This window comes from Zalophus californianus, chromosome 1 (assembly GCF_009762305.2).
Source record: "Zalophus californianus isolate mZalCal1 chromosome 1, mZalCal1.pri.v2, whole genome shotgun sequence".
Taxonomy (NCBI): Eukaryota; Metazoa; Chordata; class Mammalia; order Carnivora; family Otariidae; genus Zalophus; species Zalophus californianus.
This window is the reverse complement of record NC_045595.1, coordinates 84014063-84033470: the sequence shown is the minus strand read 5'-3', so window position 1 is coordinate 84033470 and position 19408 is coordinate 84014063. Positions and strand designations below refer to the sequence as shown.

At 38.5% G+C, this 19408-nt stretch overlaps 1 protein-coding gene across 7 annotated transcripts in view; it reads right to left on the bottom strand.

The window, feature by feature from the left end:
- SATB1 (SATB homeobox 1) overlaps positions 1-19408 on the bottom strand; it is a 98762-nt gene that overhangs the window by 15271 nt on the left and 64083 nt on the right. For all 7 annotated transcript variants that reach the window (XM_027584547.2, XM_027584548.2, XM_027584550.2 and 4 more), the window contains one exon: positions 15714-15869. In XM_027584547.2, coding sequence (XP_027440348.1) covers positions 15714-15869 — 156 coding nt within the window. The remainder of the gene's footprint in view (positions 1-15713; positions 15870-19408) is intronic.

The window sequence follows — 19408 nt, the reverse complement described above, 5'->3', positions numbered from 1 at the left end:
TGAACTTATAAAATGAAATCATTTTTAGGTGATGATTTACCTGATACAGTGGTTTGCTGGCTTACAGAAATAACTTACTGCAGGTTATTTTAACAAATATTTCTGCCAGTGCATTTTTAATTGATTTATATGAAACTTTTCAATACTGCAGATATCTCCTAGAATGAGCTATACGTCCCATTATGCATATTTAGGGGCTGGGAATTAAAAATTTAAATCTTCCCTCTCTGATATCCTAGGAAAGATAACAAAGAAGTTTTAAAACCAGGGGAAGGCAATTTGGGATTGGAAAAGTTATGGGACTCATATCCTAAGAGGAACAATTAAGCGGGCAGGGTCATTATGAGCTCCCGAGTTGCTTATGATTTTGCTGATAAAGTAACACCCATTTTGTGGCCAAAACCCACATCATTTTATCCATTATGCAAACCTACTAATCAGAAGTTGGCTTAACTGAGGGACTCAAATCTCTTCACAAGGACACTTCAAAAAAAGAACACATAAATATTTCTAGAAGCATCATGTGGATCCCAGTGACAAGGGCTGGGTTATAATTTTACCAATAAAGGGAGACAAGGGAGGCTGGGCTCTCTGCACAGGCCATATCAGTCACTCCTCATGACCACTGATCCTGTTTTATACCTGGGGAAGGTAGGCTCCGGGAGCGCCCCAAAAGGAAGAGGACAGGAGTCTGCCCCTACTCTGTCTTTCTGAGCACAGAGCTCCCCATCTTCCCACCCAGACTCCCTTAGGAATGTGCTGAGTTTTGTTTTGTTTTAAGATTTTATTTATTTATTTGACAGAGAGAGCAAGAGAGGGAACACCAGCAGGGCGAGTGGGAGAGGGAGAGAGAAGCAGGCTTCTCGCCGAGCAGGGAGCCCGATGCAGGGCTCGATCCCAGGACCCTGGGACCATGACCTGAGCCAAAGGCAGACGCTTAACAATTGAGCCACCCAGGTGCCAGGAATGTGCTGAGTTTTGTGAGGGCAAAACTGAGAGCAGATGAAATATGCTTCTGAATCATTTTTCCTTCTACAAATAATTATTAAGTGCCATCTATGTGCCGCCCAATGTGGGGACAGAGATAATAGGGAGTCATTCCTGCCAGCACTTAAGAGTCCAGTGAGGGAAGAAGAGCTTACAGTTCAGATGAAAGCTGATATTAAAGGTGAGGCTCCCTGACACAAAGTCTCTAGTCGAAGGGCAAAGGCCCTCCCTCTCTCACAAAGTCCTACACTGTATGAGGCATCAGAATGTTGGAGAAAAGGCTGCCGATCAGCTTTCTGGTTTTGCGGCTGTTGTAAATGTTACTGCAATGACTCTAACCCTTGCTTACGTGCTATGAAGTGAAAGGCATTTGAAAAATAAGCATACTACAAAGTAATAAATAACAAACATTTCCCTGGTAAATTCAAGAACTGTTCCACTAATGTACTAGAAAAAATATGTAATTCCCCCCCCCCCACATCTAATTGATCTAATCATTGATCTCATTTCTTTTGTGCCATCGACCCTTCTGGCAAGCTGGTAAAGCCCACAGATGATGCCTTTCCAGAACAATGTTTTTATGTGCCTGAAATAAAATACATAAGATTATGAAGACAACCAGATATGCTGAAATACAGCTATCAAATATTTGTGCTATAGTAATATAAATGCTTCTTTATTAACACGCTAAATAACAAGCTCTAACAACAGATCTGATAACTACTGTAATTTTATAGTGATGAGCAAAGATAATATTTTGAGATACCTGCAATACGTAATGTGATGTGAAAATATTTGTGGTTTTTACTGATGACAAATTCATACCTATTGTTAATACGACTATGATTCATTGCCCATATTGATAATTGAATAAAATGTTAAATTTCAGTAACATGTTAATGAAAATAAATATTTCTTTTTCTATCCAAATTCACAGATCCCTTGGGGGAAGGTGGGCCACAGGTTAGGAACTCCCACCACCCCACATGCATGTGTGTATATACACACATATATTTCAAATATTTTTCTAGAACTATCTTATATAAGCCCCAAGTAGTTTAGGAAACTGGTATTTATGGATTCATGGAACGAATTTCCTGGGTTTTTTGTGGGTTTTGTTTTTTGTTTTTTGTTTTTGTTGTTGTTGTTTGCCACTAAAGGACCATGCCTGTTAGGGATGGGTTAGAGGGAAATAGTTAATCACTAGTACGATGGTTCCCAGACTGTGCCCTGAGGAGCCCCAGGTTTCCATCAGGGCATGTCAATAGTGCCATGGTTGATAAGAATGCCCACGCTTACCCAATCCTCAAGTCGACCAAAATGGGGGAAGACTTTTATTTGATTTATTTCAGTGCTGGAGGAGATTTCATTCATAAAACAACAGTTTGACAGCTTAAACATTTTTGATTAACAGTTGAACTACCACATATGGACCTCACTGTTTTTCCCTGGTCTTATTACAAACTCAGAAAATGGGTTTACAACCATGAATAAAGCAACCATATTCTAATTTAGTTAACTTCATACCATCCAAGTAACTGTAAAGGCAGACAAGATTAGCAGATTATCCTTTGAGAAATTCTGTCAGAAGAGGAACACTAACGAGGTTTTCCAAAGACACCTGGGTTTCCCAAACAGAAGGGGATAAGGTAGCAGGGCAGACAGAGGACGGCAGCAGGGAAAGGAACAGAACAGTGACCTGGGCACGCCATGGGGTGTGGGGAGCTATGCAAAGGTTAGGAAACCAGAGGTAATCAAATAATGGTCCTTGCTCTCAGCACCACTTTTCAAAGAGCAAATGGTTTTAAAGTATTTGCCTTTAAGATTTGAGGACAGGACAGAAGGAGTCTAGTCAAGTAGAGGGTTAAAAAAAAGTGAATAGGAAGATGGTAAGGGGGGGCATAGGTAGAAAATAACTCCCACACAACCATCTCCTCACTATATATTATAGGTAGCACAAAGCTAAATTTATCCAGAAATATAATGCAACTTTCTGTCTAGAAATTGAGCTTGATGGATAAGGCTTTAGTCCTTATGGTTATCCAGGGTCCAAGTTATTTAGTCTCTTTAATCAAAATACTAAAATAAAATCATTACCCATTAGGCTATTACCCTTCCCCCAATCTCCAAACACACAAGCAAAAATTAATTGCAAGCCAGGAAGAAAGAAGGCAATTTAGACAGTAACAGCTTGGCATGGACTGAGCTGGATTTCCTAATAGCATTTGTCTGTTTGTGAATGTATATTTTATTTACAGCCTTCACTTCCTTGACCTTATTGAAAGTAATTTATTTTTAGCTAATCTGCATTTCATTTAAACCACCAAATACTCCATCAATGAACCAGCCAAGTAGCACCCTAACAAGTAGCACTCGTATTGGTACCATTAGTAAATGGGTAAACATTTAAAGGAGACATTTGGGAATGGGCAGTCCTCAGCAGCTATTCAATGCTACAGGCACCAATTTATGAACTTGGAAATATGGGGTTCAAGATATTCCTTCAACTGAGCTGTCATTCCGACTCGTTTTTCTTATTTCACTAACCTCTTCCAAACCTGGGATTTCTCATGGACCGAGAATAATTTTTTCCTCTTCAATGTGTTCTCCTTCCCAAGACTTATACCAGTCCAAAAACAGTGAAATGTTAAAGGTAGAATTTCAGGCATCAGTTAAAAAAACAAAGGGAAAAATGTGTTTAAGGAGGAAACTCTTCAGCAACCCTTCAAGTCACACTGTTTTGTGGAACCACCGCCCCGCCGCATATTAAGCCAAGCCCATTCCCCAACTAAACGGAGCTCATCTCATCTCTATACTGTACTGGTTCTGCTAGGTCCTTGATAAAGAGAGAGAGGTCATCCAGGTGCGTAAAAACCAGTCTCAGATGCATTTACATCAACCTTCAGCTCATCTCACACTCTATAACATGAAGTTCATACACTGGATCCCAATCAGTGTATGAACAATCCCATATATCCACCTATGAATGCTTTTTGGCTACAGACCCCAAAATAGCACTTGGTCTGTCCAAACCCCCAAACTAAGCCCTTTCATTATTCAAAACCTTGCCTCCTCTGTGACTCATTTTCAGACTAACACACCTGTCGTCGGTACCTTCAATCAAAATAGCATCCTCTTTCACACATGTGCACCTGTTTCAGCAGCAAACTCACAGAACCTGAAACTGCAAGGGATATTAGACATAATCTGACCCAACCTATTTTACCTTCCTGAAGGGGAAGTTCAGAGCCTGAGAAGTTAAACGACTTGCCTGGGGCTACACAGCATGAGAGTGGTGGAACTGGGATCACCACTCTTTGCAATCCTCAATGCTTTCTCTGAAAGATGAAGTTTATGTCCAAGTTGTTATATAAACCATCTGTGAGTTTGTCAGTTAGCTACCATTACCTTATTTTTATCTGACACAGACATTCAGGAACATGCCCTCCCATTCCTGTCAGCTTCGGAATACAAAGGTGAGCTACACTGTAAATGATATTGATGATTTCAACAACGAAAAATGCAAATGGCGGGTCCAAAAGAAAATGGCAAAGAGCCAATTCTCCTTCCTGTACATTTTCATGAGGATCCAAGAACACTGCAGAAGAACAACTGCACAGTGCTAGGGAAAGTGGACAGAGTTGGGCACGATAGAGTTTTCTGAACTACTTTCTGCTGGATCTTCAACTATGATTTGTTACCAAATACATGAAAACTGTCCTTTTATTAGGGATCTAGCGGGGTCCATAAAGAAAATTATAATCTTTTTTTGAACAATGGGATTCTTGTAGTCTAATTAAATTTAATGAAAAGATATGCTCTTCCCTCATACTCAAAATATTGAATATTCTTAGACTCTGTACATACCATGGCAATCCCTAAACAGTAACTTTTTTTTTCTCTCTCCTTCCTGTTCCCTTTTGTATCAACAGGTGTGCTGGGAACAAAGAAATTCTAACATACAAAAACAAAAGTTTGCGAACGTGGAAAACTAGTGGATGATTTTTCAGAATGTTAATGAAATCTTGACTTGCTAAGGAATAAGTTAAGTTTCCTTTCTGTGGTGAGCTCTACCAATGACTGCAAGATGTGATTCAATTTGCATGCTGGCTTATCACTAACATATCTTGAAGTAGCTGTGCAAAAACTTCCAGGTCATTAAAGCAAAGGCAGTAGCAATAACGTCATAAGGTATAGGGTTTTTTGGTTTTTTTTTTTTTTAAACTCCACTTTTCTTATTTCTTGGACTCATCCCCATACACCTATGCTTTGTATATCAAACCTCTTCTTGGGAATCCTAAAATACAAGTGACTGAAGCAGCAGTGGGTTGAGCTAATGATCACTGACCGATGCCTTCACCTTTGTGTTAAGAAGGATTCTGAGGGGACATCTGTATTCAACAGGAAATAGTGTTGTGACAGATCGCCGAGGTGTGGGTTGAATCAGATCTTCCACAATATCTGCATCTTGCAAAATGACTATAAAGGCAGATGAAGAATGTGAGAAGCAACTGATCTAATAATTTGGTATTAACTGTGTGAACTACTTAGCATCTGAGATGGGAGAAGGGTTCTAACTAAAAGGCAAACAATTTTTTTTTCTTTAAAGTGATAGTCCAGCCAGAAGAAAGCATGAAGAGGCAGAAAAATGTTAAATTTCAAATTTGGAAGATATCCTGGAGCAAACCCAAAACACAGAGAAAACAGCCAGGGTAAAGGGAAAAAAAGTTCTGGTAAAAAAACTTGGGAAGTTTTTTTGTTTGTTTGTTTGTTTAATATAAGAAAATAACTAAGGAAGAGGGGGGAATGAATAAACTAAGGGAACAGGGTAAAAAACCCACAGTCTATGGGAAATGGCACCTCTTATCATTTAACAGGAATCACCACAGAATCCTAGGAAGCTTCCAAGAGAGGTTCATAACTGAAGGAGTAAAACAAAAATAAAGATAAAAGAAAAGGAGTGTCTTTTATTTGGCATTAAAAGACATTTAACTAGGTTATAGCTATGGTTTTAAATGTTCTCTAAAGTGGATTGTGGTGAACCTTCTCTAGAGGTACGGCTCTAACTCACCACTGATCCTATTTCTTTCTCCTCTCTTAATTTTAGTTTTCTACCAGCTTATTTGCCTTCTTATGGCTCCAATACTTTAATTTCTTTATGGCTGGATTCTTCTGAGACTGGTGATAATTCTGGCCTTATATGGTAACCCAGTGAGCCTATACTTTCTGCCAGGTTATCTCCAAAATTTCTATGGAAACAGAATTCACTGGTTTTGAACTCTACCTTTCAGATTGATTCTGCATATCAACAAACATCTCTAAGAAATAAATTTCCTGATTGAGTCCATTTTGTTTTTTAATTGTCTGGGATAGAACCATAAAGCCTAAACTAACAACTTTTCATTTTAAAAAACAGGGAGACTGACCTTTAAAATCTATACATGCCCAACAGTAAAATATTCTTTCAGAACTCCTGTTCAAATAAAAGGTTTAGCACAGAAAAAAATACAAAGGGATAGACCAGAGGGATATTATCTCTCCCATCCAAAATAAATCTTACAGAAAATAATGGAAAGTCCAACAGAGAATCTTTCTCTCATTCGAGTTTTGGTGAAAGTGCCAAAAATGGGATTTGATAAGGATTTTGATAAAATAACCTGGAAAAGACTAGGCAACTTCTCCATTTTTATAGACACTTAACTTCTTTTCATTGCATTTTATTTTTATTTAAGCACATCTTCAACACACACACATACCCCAACTCTAAAAAAAAAAAAAAAAGGGCCTGAAATTTTAGTTACACCACATGTGGTTTTCATTTGTGAAAAATGAACAAGCTGTTTGTGGTTAAACTGTCTAATCGCCTGTTATCAATCTAGCGCTGCATTCAAGATTTACAGGATACATCAGCTTCTGTGCCACATTAGCTGTAAGGGGGGGGGGGAGGAAAAAGGAGGAGGAGAGAGTTTATCCTGAGGAATAATATTTCCAATGCAGCCACACTCGCACTACATCTGGTTGTGCTGGTAGCGGCAGTTAAATTGAAATATTTCACAGCGTGTGTCAGAAACATGCAGAATGGTAATTATGACAGATCTGATTAAGCCGGAGTGCCACGAGCTCCCTGGCCAGCGCCGGTTGTGCAGGTGTGACCTTGTGCGTGCCTGCGTGTGTAAATAAAATTAATTACAAGCGAGAGGGTGAAGGCTTCAGTGACATCACAAAGCGGAGAAACTCCCAAGGGGGAGACCTAATGGAATATTTTCCCTCAGTCTAATAATACAGTTCATATTGACTTGAGGTAATTAGTGGGATCATTAAAGCAGTTTTCCCGGCGTATTTGGCTGCCTGATCAGATTAGTGAAAATGTTCTTCAGAACAAGCCCTGTGTGGTCTGCCAGAGAGGAGGAAATAAAAAGCAACAAAGCATATTTTGGAATGATAAGCAGCGCTGGACTTCTACTCTAGCAAAAAATCTCTACTTCTCTCTGGAGCCTATAGATCTAAATGTCCTGTCCATTTTAATTCTTCTATTCAACTTGGGTATTTCTATACACATTCGGGGCTGTTTCTTTCGTTTCCCCTTTCCTCTCCATCAAATCAGACTGCTTCGTCACCAAGAGCCATCCCAACTCCCAGCAAATCTCTTTTAAACAAGGCAATTTTAAAATTGGGAAGAGTATCGTAAATGTTTGACTGTTCACTGACAATATGGGGCAAGTGGGAGAGTCAAAAATCAGGGGAAGGAATGCCACTTAAAATTCACCTGCTAAACAAAAGATTCTTCTCTTATGTAACACAAAACAGGGATTTAAAATTTTATTCGCATTTGGATCTCAAAATGGGTGCAGTGTAGGCCAAAGTTGGGGCAAACATTCTTCCAGTTGAGCAGAACACAGAGCCCTCATCAAGAAAAGGGCCATTTGTTTGAAAATACTCTATTGAGCATGCTCTACCTTGCCACTGGAATATGCCAAGCGCTGTCACAGATGGCAGGCTCTGACAGTTCCCATCCGTAGCGCCGATACTCGACAGTTCAGCACAAGATCAGTGACATTCTGTCTCATTAGAACCACGCTAATTATCACAGCTAGTTTCAGGGGAAACCATGTGTTGCAATGGTCAATTTGAAGGAGTCTGTGCATCAACAAACTGGTAATAAGGATCAGACACCTTATTATATGACAGCATGCTGCCTATGATCTGATTTACGGAATCAGAGGCACTGAGGCGGCCGAGGAGGCTGGCAGTTTATGAAACAGTGTGTTTAAACCCAATTCCTGAAGCATACTGGTTGAAAAGGGAATTGTTAAAAAATATACACAAAGGCAAGTGGAGTTGTTGAATCAAGCAATCAAAGGAGAATAGATTCTCTAATAACATACAACAGAAGTAGATTAAGACTTAGAAAAAAGACAACTTCATCAATTTAACAATTGTATGGCAACTCCACAAGCGGATGGAACTTGTATTTTTAAAAGGTATTTCATGATAAATTACAGGATAGCTATATTTCTGCTAATCTCTAAAATATATACATTTATTTTTACAGGAGTGGTCTATGACATTGTGTTTTGTCATGCAAAAGAATCGCATGTGTAAAAGCTTACCAACTATACTTATAAAAATGAATAATCTTAAAGGTTACTTTTTAAGATACTGAAGGTATTCTGGCAGAGCAGAAAAAAATCCACCTGAGATTCGTATTAGCAACGTAACTTTTTCCATCCTTCTCTTAGCACCTTTCACTGATGTGAAATTTTAATGGTGCAGTTTCTTCCAGATCTATTTTTCTATTGTCATTTTACATAAATGCATTTTTATAGTTCATTCATTTCACAGGGCCTTTATTTTCATTTCTCATATGAGGAAAAAAGGAGATAAAGCTAAAATAAAACCTACCTTTACTACCCAAAACATAAAAGACAACTGTGGAGACTTCTGAGAAAACACTTTTCCTTTCAACTTGGTAGTTTGTTGAAGGATTCTATCAGTGTTAAAGTTATGTGCTAAGTTTAGGCGAGTTACATTCTGTTTGAGGACCGACTGCTGTTAAGAGTTAAATCCCACGGGCTTGCTCTCTTCCCTGCTCCCATTCTATGGATGCCTGAACCTGTCCTGAAGAACTCACGCGTCACCTGTCAAAACTGATCATATCATGGAAGAGCTTCCAGAAAGATGAACTTTCACAGAATATTCTTTGTCCACACTTTTCAACTTTACCCTAACATTTTAGGACAAAAGGTGGCTTCAGATTAAAGCAGATTCTACAGATGCGTAATTGGTATACTCATGCTTTAGAATATGTATGCTGAGATACTCTCAAGTGGCCCACTCTTGTGGTAACCTTCCTTGGACTTCCTCATATGATGATCCTCTTTAAACAGATGGCCCAGGGGCGCCTGCGTGGTTCAGTCGGTTAAGCGTCTGCCCTCGGCTTAGGTCATGATCCCAGGGTCCTGGGATCGAGCCCCGCATCGGGCTCCCTGCTCAGCAGAGCCTGCTTCTCCCTCTCCCTCTGCCTGTCTGCCTACTTGTGATCTCTCTCTGTCAAATAAATAAAGAAAGTCTTAAAAAAAAAAAAAAACCAAAAGCCTTTTGAAAAAAATTTTAAAAAAAATAAAGAGCTAGCCCAATATTCACCTACTGATTCCTTTCAAATACTGTCTAAAATTTTCTTGAGACATTTTCTCAAGATGGAGAAAATGGGCTTAATGAATTATGACTGTATTTGTAACAGTTAACTTATTAAGTGGGTCAATGAAGAAAATGTATTTATATGATGCTAAGGAATTAATTTTAAATTTAAGGGAAAAGAGTGAAAATTTTAAGTGATTTGAAAGTGGCAATAAGGTAACTGAAAACCTTCTGTTCAACTTGTTTAAAACAGGTAAACATCAAGTATATACAAGGAAAAACATCCTTTTACATGATTTTCTAGCCCAAAATATAATGAGCAAGTAAGTGTTCTACTTAATTCTGTTCCTTCTTGATCAAACCCTAGATTTATAAAACATAGGCTTGTCTTTAAAATGTAGACAGGCTGATATTCACATCCACAAATTTAACTAGCTCTTAAAACACTGTGTAACAATCACGTACCTTTTAAACTGTTAGAGTATGTCAATATTTGTGTATTTAAAATCATTGATTTCAACAGTCCTGTTTAGCAACCAATTGGAAATATAAAGATAGGTCTGCATTTTAGAAAATTAAATCCAATATGGATTTCCAGTATTAAGACATAAGAGATTTTTAGGTGGTTACCAACACTGGCCACCTTAAACAAGAGATTGATGGAATTCCACATCTTTCTTATTCAAGAATGCAGCACAGGGGCCTCCCACATGGGTGTTAAAGTGCATATGGGCAGGTTGCTGAAGTGGTTACACCCCGGGGGGGGGGGGGGGGGGGGGTCGGGGTGTTGTCTTGCTTCTCTCCTTGCTCACCCCTCAAAGTACTTCTCTGGCCCTTCCTCCCCCAGGGAAGCCAATTCAGGGAAATCTAAGCTGCATCTCCCCAGAGTCACCTCTACCCAGTTAAATTAATAAAGCACTAGATGGAGAATGTGTAAGAGTGTGTGTAGAGTCACCAGACCCTGCCTGAAGAAAACTCGATTTGCCCAAGAGAAGGGGCGACGAGGACAGTATGTTAAGATTGTCCCACAGACTCCCAGAAAAGGATGTGGCACCAGAAATAACAGTAACAGTAACTCTCACATCTGCAGGGGTCTCCTCTGTGTCTTCCCTAGGAGGCTACACAGGTGAAATCCTGTTGCAGCAAAGTCTGTTGCATGAACATTCCAAAAGAATGAATCAGCACAGTGCTTCAGAGTGTAGTTTCCCTGAAGTGTAATTTAATTCTAAACAATAAAAGATGCCTTCACTAACATGCTGGAGTATAGAGTGCAATCATGGTTCCGTGATTTTTTTTCTTGGGTTTTGTCACGATATATTCCTGTTTCCGGCAATGAAAATTACACTTTTTTTGCCCCATTTCTAGCCCCACTGATCCGTGATGTATCATCTTACTTGTATTTAAGACATTCCAATCACCATGGAAGAATTTCCAAACCCAAAGGCCAAAAAGATGCACCAAAGCTTCCTTTTCTCTTCCGCCCCCTGCTCTTCTCTCCCTCTCACTCAAGGCTTTGAATCTCAATGACAAAAGTGTCTGAAAGGGGAATGGAAAAAAGCAAAAGGCTTTAAATTATTTGCTCTCTTCCACTGGTTGTGCTATTTTGCAGAGGCAAAAGCCACTTTTTTTTTTTTTTTTTTTTAAAGCACTAAGACCATACCTATCCAGTAGCTGAAGTAGTAGCATCCAGAGTTCTGTAACTCTACGGGACTGGTGGGGTAGAGACTGCCAAAGATTATATTCAGTCATGTTCAGTCAAATAGAACTTTCATCATCTAGTCACTTTACCTAAAAGAAATACCCTGTTCAATAAAGCAGTAGAGAGAAATCATTTTCTAAACACAAGTGGCAATGCGGCGCGGCTCCGTCAAAGCCCTTTACTCCCACATTACTGTATCTGCAAGCTCCACTCTGCAGACATGAAAATCAATGTAACAATTCAATGTACAAGGCGAGGCCTATGGCGTGGCTAATGTCCCCTTGCTGGACATACACCTTAAGTCTCAGAGCTCTCAGGAGGTTTGCTGTGGAATAAAATTAGATTCCAACATCTGCCACCATTAAGGAAAAAATTCCATTTCCATCTCCCATATGAAAACACTATAACCAATGAACAGTAACCGAACCTTGATACCGTAATGGTTATTACCCAAATCAACTATTTTTTTTAAACAGTAAAATTAGTGAATTCTGCTCTCATAATTATTTGAATGTTATCAGACTAAATGTTTGATAAAATTCCAATATGATTCACTTGGAAAAACTGCTGCTTATTTGAATACCCGGAATATAAAGTGTATTCATTTGTAGCTATTCACATTATGTTTAAAGCAGATCATCTTTTTAAAGTTTGCATTAGCCTGCTTTCCTACTCAAGCACAAAAAGTAGCCTACCCTCAGTTTTTACTTGCATATTTTATTCGACATTTCTATTAGAGTTAAAAACAATCTCATTTCTATTACTCATCAAAGAGAAGATAGAATACATGTGAAATGGTGGAATCCACAGACTTGGTTTCTTTTACTGAAAATACTTCACGCATTAGTCAGTACATAGCACAACTATGATGTGTCTGGTTTTGTAACATTCTGGGACTAAAGAAACTTTAAAAAAACGAGAGGCAGCCGCCTGCCACTCAGGATACCTACCTAAAGCTTTACCTTTTAGTCTAAAATGAAAAGTATTTGAGATAAATACAGAGATAATAAATAAGTCACTCTGTGTAGAGATCTGAGCCTCTTGCTTAGCACATTATAAGATGTTATCCATTTGTGTAGAGTGCTGTATAATTTAAAAGCTCTTCTGCATCTATTATAGCATATGATCTTCTCCCATGTTAAAAGAATCTTGGGCTCAAAAAGGTTAAATAATTTCTCAATATTATAACACCAGTGATACAGACGGGACCATAGCCTACTTGGAGTCCTCACCATGTACCTCCCCTCAGCCCAATTAGACATGAAAAAGCCTGGATTCCTAGGACCCTATGCTGATAAGAACCTGTATTCCATGAAAATGTCAATGAAGAAAGGAAAGCTCCAGCCGTTTTCCTCAATCAGTTAGTCCAATTCCCCTAATTCCTCTTTCCCAGAGCAGGGTATCACTTCAGTCCTGAAGCTCCTAGAACCCTGAGGAAATACTAAAATAGGGGGACAGAGGAAGAGAACCGAGAAACTGGGGTTGGCTCTACCATTTGTGAGTCTGGTGACTCTCATGTACAAAATGAGGAAAACAAGGCTAGCTCCAAAGGTTACTCAGAATTAAATGTAGGTCATACATAACGCACAGTGGGGTCTAGCACAAAGATGGTGCTGGACAGTAAGCCAACTCAGAGGACCAGAAGCAGATGGAGTGAGACAGGCTGAGATAAAAGTGACTCCAGCTCATCCCTCTTCATACACGCTTCATTTTCAGGGACCTCTGCCTCACTCTGACAAGCTGTGGCACATACATCTCAGAAGTAAATAACTCTTTTAGAAGTTAAAAATTTGACCGTGAAAAGGTCAGTCTGATTTGAAGATTTTTTTTTTTTTTTGGTTTGTTTGCTAGTTCTGTTTCCTTCACAAAAATCATGGCAGAACAGAAGTTAAACAGTGACTACTTTCCCTTGTTAAGTCTGACTTCTCTCAGTGACATATACACTTATTTTTAAGTAATCATCTATCTTTCTACATATTTTCATACTGAGGGTAGTGCTGACACCTAAACTGAACGACAAAGGGAAAAGTACAAAAATCCTCTGCTAGGAAGTTACAGGATATTAGTAGTTAGGAATAACTATCTGAAAGAATGAAAGTTACCAGTATGCTTGACCCCACTGCCAACAACTGGCTCCTTGGATTCTCTCTTAATCAGTAATGAGGGGATTAACTACAGCTTTAAGGGTTCTGGGAAACACACCATCCTGGCAGACATAGAAGCTGCCAGTCGACACTGTTGAAAGAGACTCATGGGGAGCTTTGTAGGACAGGGGTACAAACAGCAAGCCTGTTTAAAAAAACTCACCAGAACATCACTCACATGACATTACCAACCAATTGTTGCCACTGTCTAAACAGTTCCCAAATCAGTAACTCAGGCCAGGTGGGCAGATTTGGGGATATCATTTAAAAGAAAGAAAGAATGAAGGTAGCGAAGAGGCTGCTAACTGAAAGGAGCTATGCTATAGTCAGAAAGGAAATGGGGAGGCAGGAAGTGTCACTGGATTAAGTGACAGATGACAAGCAATTAAATGACAGTTATTGAAATGTTTTCATATTTATTTTTGTTCGTTTTAAGGCTGACCCTTATTACAATAATACATGTCTAGTTTCTCTGTTTATCTATTTTCAGGATTTGGAGAAAGTGTTTGGCTCCGTAACAATACAGTCTGTTACTCTTGATAAATTTAATTGGACAGGTCAGAAAAGATGCAGGATCAGAAAGAAAGGCAAGATAATATACGTCTGAATACGAGATCCTCATCATAATTAGACTAAATAGCCAAAACAAGAAAGTGCAGGGTGGGTGGGTGAGGGGCAAAGTGAAAGCAGGACATTTCTCCTTAACGCATAGTCTTGGCATGTAAATGAAGACATCTGAAGAAGCACACAGGTTTGAAGCGGCTCTAACATTCTATCATAATTAGAAACATTTCAAGAGCCCTGTAATTTCCAATCAAAATTACAGTAATTTCCGATATACAAGCCATGATTCATGACAGAATTTTACATTCCATGAGAGATTACGGTGGCCTGATGTATGACACGCTGAGTACAGCACTAACATAAACAATTCAGTTTAATGTTTAAACAGCACTTGATGTTTAGAATCTCACAATAAAAGAAACATATTATTGTAGAAATTATCACTTTGACAGTGATTGAAGGGTAGGCAGGCATGTGGCCTATAAAGCTATAATTTTTACAGTCCACAGCTTGAGTTTAATCATTTTTATATAACATTTCCAAGATATCCCTTAAGTATTTCATCCAGCCTATAACTTAAGTAAGAACAACCTTTTCTAAAGCAAAACCCCTATCAAGTGCCACCATTAATGCCAGTAGAGAAAAATTTTAGGAAGAGCTAAAAAAAAGTATGGTATAGTAAATGCAGCATATTGTAAATACTCTCAGAACTGTCTATTGTTATCAGAAGTTGACGGCAGCCAGGCTCTTTTATAAAGGAGAGTTCATTAATGATCCGGAAAATATATTTGTTTAAAATCGCAAGTTGTTAAAATCTCACCTGACCCGTGACTGCCTCTAAATTCCCACCTTAATAATGTTACCAACTATTGTTGGAAGGGGAAGACAGTTTAGTATTCTTCTGGTCCTTTAAAAAGTATTCTTGGCGTTGAACGAGGGTTTATAAGTAATTATAAATTTGTTCCTATAGATGACCCTGATGCTTTTGATGAGCATAAATTTTCAATATATGAACATTATACTGATAAAGGACTGCATTATCTCTCCTTTGTTATGTTTTTAACTTGTTTGGTAGGGACTTGTAACTTTTCCGATTCAATTCTATTCATTTATAATTCATCAGATTTGGACAGGTTTTCTAACTGTAATTCAATTTGTAGGGTTTATATATCGTGCATCTATGGAAAAACTAAGGTCATTAATGTGCAAAGATACGTGTGGCGGGCGTGCCAGTTTGTTTTAGTAAGTGTACCTAATAGTTGTGGATGCCTGAGTTGGAACAGAAGAAACTATTACGTTTGTAGTCTTTTAGGAAGGAAATCAAGGTCATCTGAGCAATAATGAAACAATAGTAATTCAAGTTACTTGTACCCGTACAATAGACCACATTGAGAAACTGCCTATACATTACGATACTCTTCTGAAAACAACTATTAACTGACCCTGAGATTTCCTGAGAAATCCCTGGTCTGGAGAGTGGGTGTTGGAGGAAACAAAACCACGTATCTACTCCCTGAATCTGAACGACACTTTGTTTCATCACAGAGCTCTGTCAAGGATCCTGGAGACCTTGCCCTATCAGTGATGCAATGCAGGTTCATCTTGCAAACAGACACCCCTCTGAATGAAATTTTCACAGGCATCGCAGATCAACATTCTCAGTGCCTCACCAAGGTTCTTACCTGGCTTTTGGTTGCTGCAACCTTTGCAAACAGTGCTTGGGACACTTTAGCGCGCTTCATTTCCTGCTGAATCTCATCATAAATGGAAGCATTAATGTTCATGGTATTGTTCTCTGGTTTCCCATTCCTCTCAGTGGCAATAGTAGCTGTTTTCACCTACAAAACATTTTGAACGTGACTGTCATTTTTCATTGGCCAAATTGTTTTGAAGCTTTTCAGGCTCGGCATCCAAACTGGACACAGTTGCTCCTTTTATGATCAAGGTGAGCAATAGTGCAGTCATTCAACATTAGTTATTACCCCGAGATCAGATTGCTTAAGTTAAGAAAGTCACATTGTCACAGGTGACTGCATCTATAATAAGACAGCCACTGCCAGCTGACAAACAGGAATTAGAATGCCATAAAGTAAGTTTTCTGGAAAACAGAATAGTTTCAAAGACTTGAAAACCCTAAACTAATTGTTTCCCAATTACTGTCCATTGCAATTCTAACAAAGGAAATTCACAATTAAAATCATAATGCCCAGTGCTGTATCTTCACTGGGTGCCCGGTGCCTAACAGACAGTTGCATCCCTAATAGCTATTACATACTATGGCCTTTTTAATTTTAGACTCTTTTTTTTATGCCTGTTCCTCTTATGTTTCATTTAAAAAATCTTCCATAACAAAGCCATTTGCAGAGCTGCATATTTAAATCTTCTATCCATCCATGAAACAGGTAGAGTGCCTTGCTTAATTATCATAAAGGCTGGTTGCATTTTACACGTGCATGTCCAAGCTGTTCTGTATAATTATTTCATCTTTTCCTGGCACCCCTGTACATAACTATTTCCTTTTGACTTGTGGAACCAGACAATAAGAAAATGTTTCACAATATTTAACAGAACATTACTGCAAGTTACACAAATTATATAATCAGTGACTTTATAAATATATTCAAAATGAATAATCTTGAGTGAAAAATTAGTATCAATGCCTTTGGTAATAATGATAAGCAGGTATCAGCAGTAAAATGACACAAAATTTTGGGGTAAAAATAAAATCTCAACCTCAAAATGTATTGATACTGTTATTAATTTTTAAAACTCTAAATTTAATTTTTATTATGCAGTTATGTGAACCAGCCTGGAAAATTTACGTATGAACCATGTAGTTGCTTTTTCACTAGGAAATTGGTGAAAATGTAAACGAAAAGTACCAGATTCAGGACCCTGTTTCTCCCAGCCAGATGATTCACTGAGGACCATGTTTCTTAGGATCCTTTCCAGAACCCAGGTTTCTGTTCACATATACAATGAGCAATAGAAAATGAAGTCCATTTTGGAATAAATGAAGGATTTCTTTTGTCATGAAATGATACACTGTTTTAGTCACGCTACAAGTCTTTCGGGTCTACTTCATTCTCCCCCTAATATTTGGTATCACAAGACGGGCAGAGGTTATCCTAAGGAATTTGATCCTCTGCACTTAAGAGAGTGAATAGGAGTCTTTATTTTTTTTTTAAAGATTTTATTTATTTATTTGAGAGAGCGAGAATGAGAGAGAGAGAGAGCACATGACGGGGGGAGGGTAAGAGGGAGAAGCAGACTCCCCGCCGAGCAGGGAGCCCGATGCAGGACTCGATGCGGGACTCGATCCCGGGACTCCAGGATCATGACCCGAGCCGAAGGCAGTTGCCCAACCAACTGAGCCACCCAGGCACCCCGAATAGAAGTCTTTAAAACATGCCTTCTAACTTCTAGCCAGTCAGCAAAATAACTCACCTCTTGCTTATCTGGAGGAGGCATCTAGCGCTTTCCACCTTGTCACTACCCTTCTAAGCACTGAAAGGAAAATGCTGTGAAATGAGTGCACCACAGGCCCAAGTGAAGACATAGAAAGTGTCATTTGCCACTGCTAAACTCTAAGCTGCAGACAGCGATGGCAAGTGTGTAGGCTCGATTTCCAAAGTCCCCCTTCTAGCTCTGTGGCTCCAGAAAGCAAGGGCACTAACGGAGGTAATATTAACGACTGGAGGCCACTAAGAACATACACAGGGCTTTGAAGCAATAATCTCCTAAATACCACTTTAGGAGCCAGAAGAGTTAACGTATTACCATAAATTGCCTACAAAGTTGCTTTGGTGAGATTCGCAACTTTGCTCTGGGGTGGTCTTGCTTTGAGGCAGAAGGATAGATTTGATCACCCCATGGGGTCTCTTTTAATACCTATTTTTCTCACTGTTTAAATGAAAGAGAGAAGAAAAGCCATTTCAATCGCTTTGAAAATTGAATGTTATGGAAATGGGGGCATGAAGTCCAGTGCATTGGAAGAAATAGTTCCTTGGTAGCATCTGCTTAGCAATTGTTAAGAGAGCAGGCTTTGGAAACTTCTTGTTTCAGTACGTTTTTAAAATAATTTTCATTCTTTTGTAAAAACTATGTTTAAGAATTTATCTTTGAGGTGGACTATAATCATTTGTTTCAACCCTGTGATTTGGTTTCTAAAAATTTCATTGTTTAATTTTTTTTAATAAAACAATTACAACTTGAACCAAAAAGAATTTCAAATCATAAAAAAAATCAAATAACTGTTTCCTAGTAGCCAACATAATCAAAAGTGGAAAAGACATACACATGAAACTTTTAAAAATTAAAAAAAGAGCAATTTTTTAAAATATAAAAAAACTCTGTATTACTCATTTTAAAAATATTTAGAAAAGCTCTTCTTTATCATCTTGTTGGCTCAGATACATATCTTATCACAGATAAGCTATCAGAATTCTGGAATCACATTTTTTCCTAAACACAAGCTATTGCTTAAGGGGAACTGACTTGGACAGCTTTTCAAAAATATGAAAGCTGAATTTCTCCCCAGGTAAAAATGGAAACAAAAATCTTTTATACCTCACTCTACTAAGTACTATTTTAGCTTAGTACAAAAAAAATCTTATTTAATCTTGGTTTAGCTTTTAATATTATATCACACATTGGAATTCATAAAGTAGTTCATTCCAGGCAAAACAAACTACTCTTCAACTCTTCTCCGCAAATAGCACAGGAGGTAAAATAAATGCAGTTGGTTTCCGAATAGCTTTTATCAAGGTAGGGCATACTACTCCATCATTACAGCGGCGCCGGGTAAGTAGTGAGGAATTGGAGCTCCTACTCTTTACCCTCCCGTGTGAGGAGAGGGTGCAAGCACTAGGGTCAGCTTTATTATATCCCTAAAACTGTGCAGTAGAACACAAATTTTCCATGAGAATTCTATTCTGTTTCTTCCTGGATTGCTGAACGCATCAAATCATACTAGAAAAGGAACTCTAAATGCTATATACATGCTACATACTACATATGTACAGCACGAAACGAACTCTACTGTGGTCCTGATTGAACGTACTATTCCTTGATCGAGGAGGAACTGCCTGCAAGGCAAGCACATAGCTCATGCGCGCAAACACACACACACTCAATTAAAGTTTGATGTAATTTTAATAATAATTATGATAATAACAAAGGCTGGCATTTATTACTTGTTTCTCACATGCTGGGCATCATGTTCAGGTACATTAGCTCTCACCTGCACAAAAGCCCTGAATAAGTACTATTATTGCCCCATCTTAAAATTGAGAAAACTCTCCTAAAACAAAAATTTATTCATAAGGTAACATGAGATCTAAACTGAAGTCTGTCTAACACTAATGCTTATCTTAGA